The following is an 11,724-nucleotide window of genomic DNA, read 5'->3' as shown; positions in this document are numbered from 1 at the left end:
AAGGAGCTCACTACTTCCAAGGGCAAAATGACTTTAGTGTTAGATTGTCTTCATGAGCCAGATTCTCCACTCCTGGGCTCCCCATCAACCCTGGTCCACACTGCAGGTGGGACCAGAACATGTTCAGCATCTTTTTCATGGGCTGGTACCCAAGTCTTCGAGCAAGAAAGCCCAGAGCCCTGGCGCTTAGCGGCCACGCGCCTCTTCTCATCTGTTTCAGTGAGACCCTGGCCACACTGGGGCTGTGACTTATCCAGGGTCACGCCGGCTGAGCCAAGACCAGACACCAGCCCCAGCTTCCAGCTGCTTCCTTCCAAATCCCACAGCCCCTCGGGGCCCTCCTCCAGCCTTCCCCACCATGGGGGTCCTCTTCTCACAGCCCACCCACGATGCTGCGATCCACTTCCCTATGGAGACCCTCTCGCCATCGCCAGGGACTGGCAGAGGTCCGGGACATGGGATCCATGGTCAGGAGCTGTCCTCGGACCCAGGCCAACAGAGTGGGTTCCCCCCATCAAGCTGCAGGCCGCATGTGTGCATGTGTGAGCGCATGTGTGTGCGCGGGGTGTGTGTGATCACGCCTGGTTCTCCCGGAGCGTGAGGCGCACGCAGCAAGCTGTCGGCACATCCTGCCAACGCGGAAAGGTTAATCGTCACACGCGATGCCAGCACACAGACCTCCGGAGGATTCGTTTGGTTTGGTTTTGTGGTTATTTTTTTTTTTACAACTTTAAATACGGAATATAAATAAATTTTACATTTAAAAAATAAAAGGAAAGCCCCCAAAAATATAATCACCGACTTTACAAACTGAAGGAAGCAGAGTTTGGAGGAGGGGAGGGGGAAAGTGCAGAGGAAGGTGGGGGGGCGGGAGCTCAGACCCACCCCTAGGGGGCCTTGGGACCTTTTCCCTTCTCCCCCCCTCCCTGCTCCCAGCCCATGAGCTAGCTTCCTGGGTGGAGCCACCGAGGTGCAACTCGGAGGGATTTAAGGTGGGATGTGTGCAAGCAGGGAGAGGTGTGGGGCGAGAGGGGCTGCCCCCTCCCTCGGAGACCTTCTCCTGGGCTTTTCACATCTGCCTGGAAGAAGGACTGCTAGAGTAGAAGACTCTGGAAAATGGAGGCCAGATGGACACCTCCCTGCCCCCCACCACAGGCTCACTCCTGTTCAAACACTCTAAGCCACAGGCTTGGTCAGGGGCACAGCCAGTCCACGGGAAGCCTTTGTAAGGACTAGGGTAAGGACCCCTTTCCTCAGACTTGACCCTCTTCTGCCAGAAATTGTCATACTTATACAACTTGGCCACATCCGTAGTATAAACAGTGCTCCCTGCATGTAGCACCTTTGTGCAGTGCACGCCCTACACGGCAGTCTTGGCTGGGTTGGAATATGATGGGCAGGTCTGCTGCTGCCCTGACCTCTGGTCTTCTTCCCTAGGGAGGAGTGACTTGGGTCATCTGGGGCCTCAATAAGGGGTTCAAGACCCCCTTGGTGGAGCAGGCTGAAGGGCCAGAACAAGAGGAAGACCCAGGGTGGAGGTAGAGAGATGAAAAGAAACAGAAGAGGAAGGGAATCAAGTGAAGCAGGGGGACCAGGAGGTGGCAGGAGGCAAGGGATGCTAAGGTCACCATCTACGTCCACCTCAAGAGCAAACTTCATCTTGAACCAGCCAGAGAGGGCACTCAGCCACCTGGCGCTCTGGCCACACCCGTCCAGAAGAGTCCACGTCTTCAAAGATTTCATATGCATCAAACGAAAAGAAGCCACTGTGAGCAGAGGTGACCAGGGAGAGGAGGTGGCCGGTGGGTCTGGGTTCGTCTGTGGTCTCAGCCAACATGGAGTACAAGGTACCCTGATCTGCCTAGAGGTGTTCCCCTCAGAGCTAGCCAGGGTCCAGGGACCAGGCAGGAGGTCCTCGGGGCCATGTGCAGGGCTCCTCGAGCTGGTCCACAGTGCTCAGGTATGGCCCAGGCCAGATGTGGCGGAGGGAACCCCTCTCCCCAAACAGCGACCACATCGGCTCTCTTGCACTCTTATCCCAGATTCTTAAGGTCGAGGGAAGAAGACAGCGATGGAGTTTAGTCCTTTTCCTTCTGGGGCTGCTGGGCAGGATGCCGGAGGCCGTCGCAGGGAGACCCATCGATGGAGGGGTGGACGGACACGCGGAGGGGTGGGGGAAGCACCATTGGCCGTCCGAATCAGGCATCGAGACAGACGGACGAGGGGAACAATATTATCACTCCAAGGACCCCATGGGGGCAATACAGCAAATACCATATTAAATAACCCTGTAGGCCAAGCAGAGGGATACAGGGGTCAGAGACAGCCCAGGGGGGCCATCCTATGCTGTATGTCCCCACAACTCTGGCAGGGAGCTGGGGTCAGCCAGCCATCCCTGGTTTCCAGCAGAGCTCAGGGCTGGGGGATGGAGGGGAGCTGGGAAGTCCTGAGATTTAGAACCCCTGTTCTCCCAGGGCACGCTGGGACACAGCTGGGCAGGGGTCTCCAGAGCCCTCCACCCCACTGGCCCCATGGAAGAACTCAGCTGATGACTGGGCAGAGGGGATCAAGGCTTGGAGCCTGGATGTTGACCTGGAAAATACCTCTGCCCCAACCCATCCACAGCCAGGGATAAGGAAACACGGGGTTCTGGGCTTCTGTTTTCCCGACTTGCCCTCACCTGCCCACTCTCTCTTGCTGATGCCCCTAGGCTCCGAGGGTCTCCTTCAGTGCCTTCTTGTCATGTTCATGCGTGTGCTTGAATTTCCGGTGCTTCCCCTTGGGGGGCCGGCGGACTCGCACCATCCGAATGGTCACCCGAGTTTTGGGCGTCTTGGCTGCTCAGGAAAAAGAAAGGTCTCATCAGCAAGTGGATGACCACTGGAGGGGCCGGTCCCTCTTGGCCAAGGCCTGCCACAGACCTCCCCAGATCTTCTGGGCTGAGGAAAGGGGCAGGAGGGGAGTCAGGGGCCAGACCTCCCGGGTTCAAATCTCACCAGCTGTGTAGGCCTTCGGGGCAATGACAGCCTCTCTGTGTCTCAGTTTCTCTGTCTGTGAAATGGGGGTAATAAGACTACCCACCAAAAAGACAGGACCTGACACAGATTCTTTGTCATTATCCTCTGACAAGTAGAGTTTATTTCCCTGTCCCTGGAATCTGGCCTGGACTTGGTTAACCAATAGAAGGAGGCAGGAGTGGTGCTGTTCCCTGCTAAGCACAGGCCTTCAGAAGATCTGGCAGCTCTCACCTGTGAGCTCTGGTGAGCCCTGGGCTGCCACATAAGAAGTCTGGCTGCCCCACTGGAGAGGTTGGGTGGGAACAGGGGCCTGCAACATGGGGAGAGGGAAAGAGGCCCAGCTGTGCCACTCCAACCTCCAGGCAACCACAGCCCCAGCCACCAGCTGACTGTGATGGAAAGAGAGACCAGAAGAACCACCTGCTGAGCCCAGTCAGGCCCCGGAGAGAGAATAAGATGGTTGTTTCCTGAAGCCACTAAACTAGGAGTAAGATCTACAAATGGCAGCTGCTAGGACTCACTTTTTCGTATTTCCTGGGCTTGACCTTCCACTGAGGTTTCCTCCCAACCTCACAGCCCTTTCCGGTCACATGGTGGGAAAGCCACTGGGATCGGGGCCAGTACCATCATCCCACCTTTCATTCGCTGGTGCCTGTTACCTACCTGACCATGGCCACTCTGAAAGCAATGCAGCAGGGTGGGCCACGCTCAGGCCGTGGGTTAGATCACCTGGGGTCAAAGCTGAGCTCCCTTGTGTGTTGTGTGGTTTGGGGGCAAGTCACTGAAATGCCCTGTGCCTCGATTTCCACATCTCTGAAACAGAGATGATAGCAGCCCTGGCCTCCTGGGGTCAGGAGATGAGACAGGGAAGTAGTTGGGACTCAGGAGTATCACTATGCACCTGGTGCTGTCCTAAGTTCATTTACCCTCACAGCAGGGACTGTTGTCCACATTTTACAGATGAGGAAACTGAGGCAGAGAGGCTGAATTTGAACTCAGGGGTCTGCTTCTAGAGTTCACACCTCCAACCACTCAATGTAAAGGACAGGCACCTGTGAGCCTCGGTCACGGAAAGCTCTCACGCTTCTCTCCCTGCTGGGCTCCCAGGCCAACACCCTGGCGGTGACAGCTGCATCTGCCGAGTTTAAGACCAGCCTCTTCCTAGAAGCCTTTTGTTTGTTTGTTTTTTGTTTTGTTTTGTTTTGTTTTTTTGAGTTGGAGTCTCACTCTGTCGCCCAGACTGGAGTACAGTGGCTGCTCCCAGCCACTGCAGCCTCGACTCACTGGGTTCTGGCGATCCTTCTGCCTCAGTCTTCCAAGTAGCTGGAACTACAGGCACGCACTATCATGCCTGGCTAATTTTTTATTTATTGTAGAGATAAGGTCTCGCCAAATTGCCCAGGCGGGTCTCGAACCTGCGGGCTCATGTAATCCACTCACCTCAGCCTCCCAAAGCACGAGATTACAGGCTGAGCCACCGAGCCCAGCTCCTAGAAGCCTTTTGAGCTCTTCCCAGCCTGCCAGGCTCTTGGGTACTGACGCCTGACCTCCCACCTCACAGATACAAGCTCACGCGAGGCAGCTGTCTCATCTCTGCAAACAGGCAGATTTCCTAGCAGTTCAGAACCTGGGTGGGCCTCAGACAGAAAGCACCGGGAGAACCATCAGAGGGCCCAGGGAGTTTCTGCCCCCAAGCCCTGGCCTTCAGCAGGACACTGGGCTGGGAAGCCCAAGCAATGCAAGGCCGCCATGGAGCTCACAAGCGATACATCAAAGACTTGAGCCCACAAGGTCTGACACTGACCACAGTATCACAGGGGACACCACCAAGCCTCAGCCCGGTCCCAGACGGCTGCCTCAAAGACTGTCACGCTCAGCTGAAACACAGAGCCTAACGTGGCAGGACTTTTTATGTCATAGATTTTGTATGTTATCATTGCTTTAATGGGCCTCCCAAGAACCTGGTTTGAAAAATCACTTGAAACACACACCCATTCTCAGCATCAGGGGGAATCTAGTTGTTCCTAAATAGAGAAATCATTCTCCATGTTAACTCTATAAATAACATGTTGGTTGGAAGCTGTCAAACGATCACCTTCCTAGGGCACCCAGCAACTCAGCTCAGCTCTGGGAACAAGATAAAGAGGCCAAGAAATGGCCCCGCCTTCAGGGGCCTGTCAATCAGACATGAGGATGACAGCATTGTCCTGTCTCTAACCATAGAAAGTTACCGAAAATCGGAACAGTCACTGGTGTAATTTTGTTTTTTATTAATGCTCATCTAATCATATCAACTTAATAATTCGATTCTTACTACAGACATGCTAGGGAGAAAAGGCAGTGAGGTACAGCCCAAAGAACCTAGACCTAGACATCACAAGACCTGGGCTCTGGGATACCAGGCTTTGCTGCTGTGCAACCTTTGGTTCAGTCCCTTAACCTTTCTGTGCCCCCGCACCCCCATAAACAACACTGAAGGACGGACTTGCAAGATCATTTCTCCAGCCCATTCTAGCACTAAATTTTAAAAATCCTTTTCAAACAATGACAAGGCAGGTGAGAACCAGAGACAGTTGTGAGGGTGAGGGAAGAGCCCTAACGTGACCCAGGGACCCCTGGACTCCAGCCACGCCCCTGCCTAGGGCTGGCTGTGTAACCTGGGCAAGTTCTCAGTGCCTCTGGGCCTCGGCACCTACTCTGTAAAATGGAGAGATGTGTGGACCACCCCATGCTTGGGTCTCCTGCAACTCAAGTCCGACTATGCCCCAGACTGTGAATCCATGAAATCTAAGGACAAGGACAGAAGTGCAGCCCTATTCACCCATCTGGTTGATGCTTGAACCCTGCCTGTCACATCCTGGCTACATGGTTGCCCAGCTTTGCCTCGCACACTTCCAGTGATGGGGAGCTTCACTTCCTCACAAGGCAGTCATTCCACCTTGGACCCCTGACTGGTCACCAGCTAGCTTTTCTGCCTGTGGGGCTAAAAATCGCTCTCCCGTGGCTTTTTCCAGCTAGTGCTCGCTCTTCCCTTAAAGGCACAAGAAATGGGTATGACTTCTCATCCCCAGGATAAGCAATTGTCAAGTATCTGAAGACGACGTGCAGGGAGTCTTCTCCCGTCCAAGCCGTGATTCGTTCTACCACTCCATGCCCTCATTCAATAAGGAAGGGGGCTATAACAGCAAGACTGGATGGCGTGACCAGGGCAGACTTCCAGGAGGAAGTGGCTTCTGAGCTGAAATTCAAATGAAGAGAAAGAGCTAGGCTTGAAAAGAGATGGGAGAGTGCGTTTCAGACTGAGAAGCATGTGTAAAGGGCCTGAGACGGAAACTTATCTGGTAACTGAAAGATGCCAACCCGGCTAGGGCAGGAGGGAGGCATAAGTGAAGGGCATTGGCTGGCAGAAAAAACAGAAGGCCAGTCAGGGGTCAGTTCTCATCTATGGCCTCCCAGGACAGGGAGGAATCGGGATTTTTCTCAGTGAGGTGGACAGCCTCCCATGAATGGAACCAGGAGCAGGCCTGATCCCATCTCCATTTTTAGACCCGCCCCTGCTCCCAGCTGCTGCAGGGAAGGGGGCTGTGAGCTATGAGAGTCAGAGGCTGACCCTAAAAGACATAAGGTTACCTCGCTGCTCCGGGATGTCCACTGTCTCACAGTAGCACGCCAAGTGGTCCTCCAGTGTCACGGTGGCCTTATTCAAGACTGGCTTCCCCAGCTTAAGCTCGATTTTATTCACCTGGAGGGCAGAACCATGGAAACACCTCTGTAGAGGCCACAGGGACAGAAGCCTCAACGGCCAGCTCTGCCCACCCCAGGCCCCCTGTGTTTGTTCATCTTTCCTCGAAAGCCTGGAGAGCAGCCTACAGGGCAAATGCTTTGGCCCAAACAATAGCAGGACCTCGCCCTCTGCCCTTCTCATGGTTTTCCATCAAAACAAGCCCTCCAGACCTGCAGCCCCCCTCAGGTCCCCCAGGGAGAGAGAAAGCCAGAAAGGCATTTCCGGGTTGAGCCAGGCCCCACGTGTCCTCATTCCTGGAGCGCCAGCCAAGGTCAGGGGCTGCTGCAGAGGAGGGAGATGGTTGTCTGGAAGGAAGTAGTGGGAGGCTCTATCTCGGAGGTGGGAAGGGGAAGTCAGCTGTCAGGTGTCCATCCATAGAGCTGGAAGCATTGGGGACAGGAGATACCACAATAGTGGGCGGTGGGGCAGAGTGACATTTGTAATCTCGGGCTCAGGGCCCAGGCCAGGGATGGAAGGTGAGGAGGAGGCCAGGCTGTGGGCTGACCCCAAGGGAAGGGAGTGTGGCCCAGCAGGTGGAGCACTGGGCGTGTCCAGGGGGCGGTGGCCATGGGAGAGGCGGGCCTGAGGGGTGCAGGGCCCTTTCCTCCTGAATCAAGACACCTGAGGCTTCTCTGGTCTTGCCCCGCCCAGTGTGAGACTAGGGATCGCCTGGGACAGCCTCTACTCCAAAACTCTTCTCGAGTCCGAGAGTGTATCCTCAGACCCTCTAGAAGAGGCAACGGCAGCTCTTGGCTGCTGCCGGGGGCTGTCCCAGCTGCAGCGTCTGTCACCTGGAGGGTCTCTCTACACCCTCCTTTTTAGGGACACAGCTTTTTTTTTTTAGTTGGAGTCTCACTCTGTCGCCCAGGCTGGAGCACGACCACTGTAGCCTCGACCTGCTGGGCTCAGGTGGTCCTTCAGCCTCAGCCTTCCAAGTAGCTGGAACTACAGGAGTACACCACCATGCCCAGCTAATTTTTTTTTTTAATTATTGTAGAGATGAGGTCTTGCCAAGTTGCCCGGGCTGGTCTCGAACCTGTGGGCTCAGGCAATCCTCTCACCTAGGCTTCACAGAGTGCTGGATTATAGGCGTGAACCACCATGCCCAGCAGGGACACAGCTTTTGACAAGCACTTGTCAAAGATGCAGGGGCAGCTCCCTGAGGCTGCCCAGAACATTCCGAGTGTCAAATAGATGTTCAGAGACATGTCTCTCCAAGGGACATGTCCTCTTAACCTTGTGAAGAGGAGGAGTCGACCACCACTGTGTCATTCCATGCCTATCCCAGCCCGGGTCTGCCAGTGGCTTTCGGTGACCATGGCCCAGGGCCACGGTTGGCCTCAGCACACCAACCCGGAGAGAGCCTCCCGAGAGTAGTCCCTGCTGGATGGAGCCCAGGGACAAGCCAGGAACACCTTCTGATCCCTGTGCCTGATCAGCCACAAGGCCCAGAAGGATAACCCCACCCCACCTCAGGACAAGCCTGGTGGACCTTGGGCCTGCGCACCTGGACAGGCCGCAGCTGCACCTGGGTGGGGCTGCATCGCATGTTGCGGGTGTTGCAGCAACCAGAGCAGCGCTGCACCTCCACACAGGGCGGCCACACCAGGAAGTTGGCGTTGGTGCGGTCGACGAGGAGCCGGGAGATCTGGAACACCTCGGTGCGTGTCTTGCACTCTGCAATGATGGCAGGCTCGGCAGTGGCCGACGGAGACGCTGCAAGGAGAGGGAGCCTCCGTCAGGAGCATGGCCCTGCCTAGAGCACCGCGCCTTGCAGGAGAGCTCAGTGGACACCCCGGGGGCTGCTCTTTCTCACTTCTTCAACCCCAGGGTTTCAAGTCCTGGCTGCTTCAAGTCCAAGCCATGGGACTCGGGCAGGTGGCTGAGCTGCTCTAAGCCTCAGTTTCCCCACCTGCAAAATGGGGATGATGAGATCTACACCCAAGAACCGCCATAAGGATCAAGTGAGATAATTCAGAGAGCATAGCATGTCGCAAATGCTCGGTAAATGCTCCCTTCCGCTGCCATGTGCCATTGTATTATTCTTTATGGTTTCACAGAGTTATGGGTATGCCCGGCATGTGGGCCTTACGATCGTATTATCTTGTAAACATTCTTGTTTTGCTGTTGTACACTGTAATCTGTTCTTACATCGTTGCTTCTTTCGAGGCCTTGGCTTCCTCATCCGTGAGATGGGAATCTAAGGCGTAATGTGAGTGAATACTAGCCTGTAGCAGGCACTGGGGCAGCCGTCATTATTCGCCTCCAGAAGAACCAAGGCTCTGAGAGCTCCATTAACACACCCAAGTCACAGGTTGAGGAGCGGCATTCCAGTCACCTGACTCTCATCCACCGTTCCCCCAGGCACCATCTACAATGTTTTCAGGACTACAGGTGGGCAAGTGGGGCTGGGGCGGGCCTAGCCGGTAGACCTCGTGACTACAGCCTCCTTCTGGGCTCTGTGAGGGAGCAGGTGGCATCCCGGCTTCACTCCAGGCCCACTGTCCCAGGCCACACCCTTGACCGTGGCAGAGACCAGAGGCCTAACAGGATAGCACTGGGCTCAGGTGGGAGGAGGCAGCTGGGATCCCAGCCCTCATACTTCCTAGCTGTGTGACCTCGCCAACTTTTTACCCTCTCTGGGCCCCGGTTGAAATTCCATTAGTAGGATCTACCTTCAGCATCGAATAAGGAACAAATGAGTTTCAAAGCACTATATTTAGAAAACAGATAGTGTGGGGGTGGGGATGACTCAACTCAAGACGGGGCATTTAAGGATGGTTACACTCTCTAGTTTCACTCAGTCCTAAATGTGGGGAGAAGGGAGTTTTAGGGTGACCCTCGGAGCCCTCTGATGGGCCACCAGTCCCAAGTCTCCCCTCCTGGCTCCCATCCTTACCCAGGCTCCTTCTGCCACGAGCCAAGCTCCCCGAATGGGAGCGGGTCATGTTCAGGTCCAACTCAGCTCCATCTTCCTCTGCAGGAGAAGGCATAGTTACTCAGTGGCCGCCGCCAGGTGGCCCCATGGGCGGGGCTCCAACAGGCAGAAGGCTCATCTCTGCCTCCTCCAGAGAACAGGGACACCACCCCCCACCCACCCCCCATCCCCGCTGCACGCCTGGCTGGGCCCTGGAAACCCGGAGTCTCGGCTCTGCAGAGGGGCCGTCCAGGCAAATCTTGGGGCAGCCACAGGGTTCAGGGGGTGGTGGTGGTGGTCCCTGACTGCATCCCCCGGTTCTTTGGTCACATTTTTGGCCAGAACCCATGTCAGTCGAGTTAAAAATAACCCTTCCCCTTTGCTACTATGAGCAAACCCTTCTTGGCCTCCAGGGTGGGGCAAGGACCCGGAGCGCTGAAGGCCAGTTTCCAGTACCCCTCCACCCCGCGTTCCCATAGGAAGTGCTGAATGGAGAAATTCCCAGAATCCCCAGGGGGGCCGGCGTGCCCTGGACACAGCCCCTCCGGAGCCCCCGGACAATGGCCCTGCTGGGCGGGCACAAGGGAGGGAGAGGGACGGGGGTGGGAGCCGAAGACAGAGAAGAGGAGTGGGGAGCCTGGCCTGGGGGTGGGGGAGCTCCCGCCTCATGCCCCTCTGGGGCCTGGCCTCTCTCTAGCTCCCTGTCTCTCAGCCTGAGACTCTATCTCCCTCCCCTTCTCTGACCTGTAGTCCCATGGCTGCCCCAAGTTGTCCATTTATTCCTGTAGTCACAAATGGAGCTCCTTTCTCTGGCCTGGGCACATCTCAGTGCCACCAGGGCTCCTTGAGGTCACTGGCCCTCTCTAGAGACGGTAGTCAGATGCTGGCTGCTGGGAAGGAGGGCAGGGAGGCCTTTGAGCTAGACGTTGAACCCCAGGCAGACCCTTCTACCCTTCTGTCTCTCTCACAGGTGAGAAGCCGACCAATGAATGAAGGGGTGTTGGGGACAAGCTCCTGCCCTCTCCCGACCCACCGGCCCTGCCAAAGACAAGGCTCCTGCAGCCACGGCCTGCCTGTCCAGGGTCCTGCGGGACCTGGGGACCAGTCCACTTCTGTCTAGCCTGACAGTCCCTGTCAGCATGTCTGTCTGACCCTTTCTTTCTCCCCACCATCTCTGGAATGTCCCTGGTGGGGAGGGGACAGTAAAGAGATGAGCTTTGGGGAAAGGTTCAGTCGATTAGGAAAAAATAGCCACATGGCTGCCTCGAAACAGGCCTGCTATTGAAAGCCTCAGCTCCAAGATCCCGACCCCACCAGGGGCGTGGAGGGGCCGGCAGAGGGTGGGGGCGAAGGCCTTGGAAAGACGTGGCAGAAAGGCTAAATTTGGAGGTTGCCCCATTGTGTGGCCCAGACCGGCCAGTCGGGCACGGGGTGGGGGTGGTGGGAGCCATGGGGTGGGGGCCCTGGCGAACAATAGGTGGGCCCAGCTGGGGCCCCCTCCTGCCTGCCTCACCACCCCCCAGCACGGGCAAGACTGAAAGGGCCCGGGAATGCTTTTGAGAGGGAGCCAGGGGCCCAACGGGGAGAGGAAACAAAGGCAGGAAATGCTGTTCCCCCGTAGATAGCGTCTGGGCAAGGATTACAAAGTGACAAAGAGACAGAACCCCAGAGGGAAGGGGACCTGGGGTGCAGGGGGGGTGCTGACCAGGGCTCCGGGGAACGGGCCAGAGGTTAGAATAGAATGGAATTTGCTCTGAAGACAGCGTTTATAAATACATTCCCAATCCAGCCCGCCAGTCGCGCCACGTGTGTGCCACCAAGCACGTGCCCACTCGCTGAGTGCGCTCTCGGGCATGGGCAGGGCTGCCTGGTGTCCCCAGGAGACCTCGTAGGCTGGGCCCTTAGCCAGAAGGGCGGGGAGATGGCTGCCGGGCACCGCCCTCCCTGGTTGGGTCTACACCTGGATATACACTCGGCAGAGACTCTGGGCATCTCCTCCCCGCCCG

The 11,724-nt window shown here is 56.4% G+C and overlaps 1 protein-coding gene across 1 annotated transcript in view; it reads right to left on the bottom strand.

The window, feature by feature from the left end:
- Nucleotides 1-1,547: 1,547 nt before the first annotated feature.
- Nucleotides 1,548-11,724, bottom strand: part of PDGFB (platelet derived growth factor subunit B) — an 18,964-nt gene continuing 8,787 nt past the window's right edge. Inside the window, exons 3-7 of the mRNA XM_008049571.2 lie at nt 9,701-9,778; nt 8,309-8,517; nt 6,648-6,759; nt 2,681-2,837; nt 1,548-2,288 (exon numbers count right to left, since the gene is read on the bottom strand). Coding sequence (XP_008047762.1) covers nt 2,707-2,837; nt 6,648-6,759; nt 8,309-8,517; nt 9,701-9,778 — 530 coding nt within the window. The 3' untranslated portion in view covers nt 1,548-2,288; nt 2,681-2,706. The remainder of the gene's footprint in view (nt 2,289-2,680; nt 2,838-6,647; nt 6,760-8,308; nt 8,518-9,700; nt 9,779-11,724) is intronic.

Source organism: Carlito syrichta, unplaced genomic scaffold (genome assembly GCF_000164805.1).
Source record: "Carlito syrichta isolate Samal-C Ts95f unplaced genomic scaffold, Tarsius_syrichta-2.0.1 Scaffold135784, whole genome shotgun sequence".
Lineage (NCBI taxonomy): Eukaryota > Metazoa > Chordata > Mammalia > Primates > Tarsiidae > Carlito > Carlito syrichta.
This window is presented reverse-complemented; position numbering and strand designations above follow the sequence as displayed.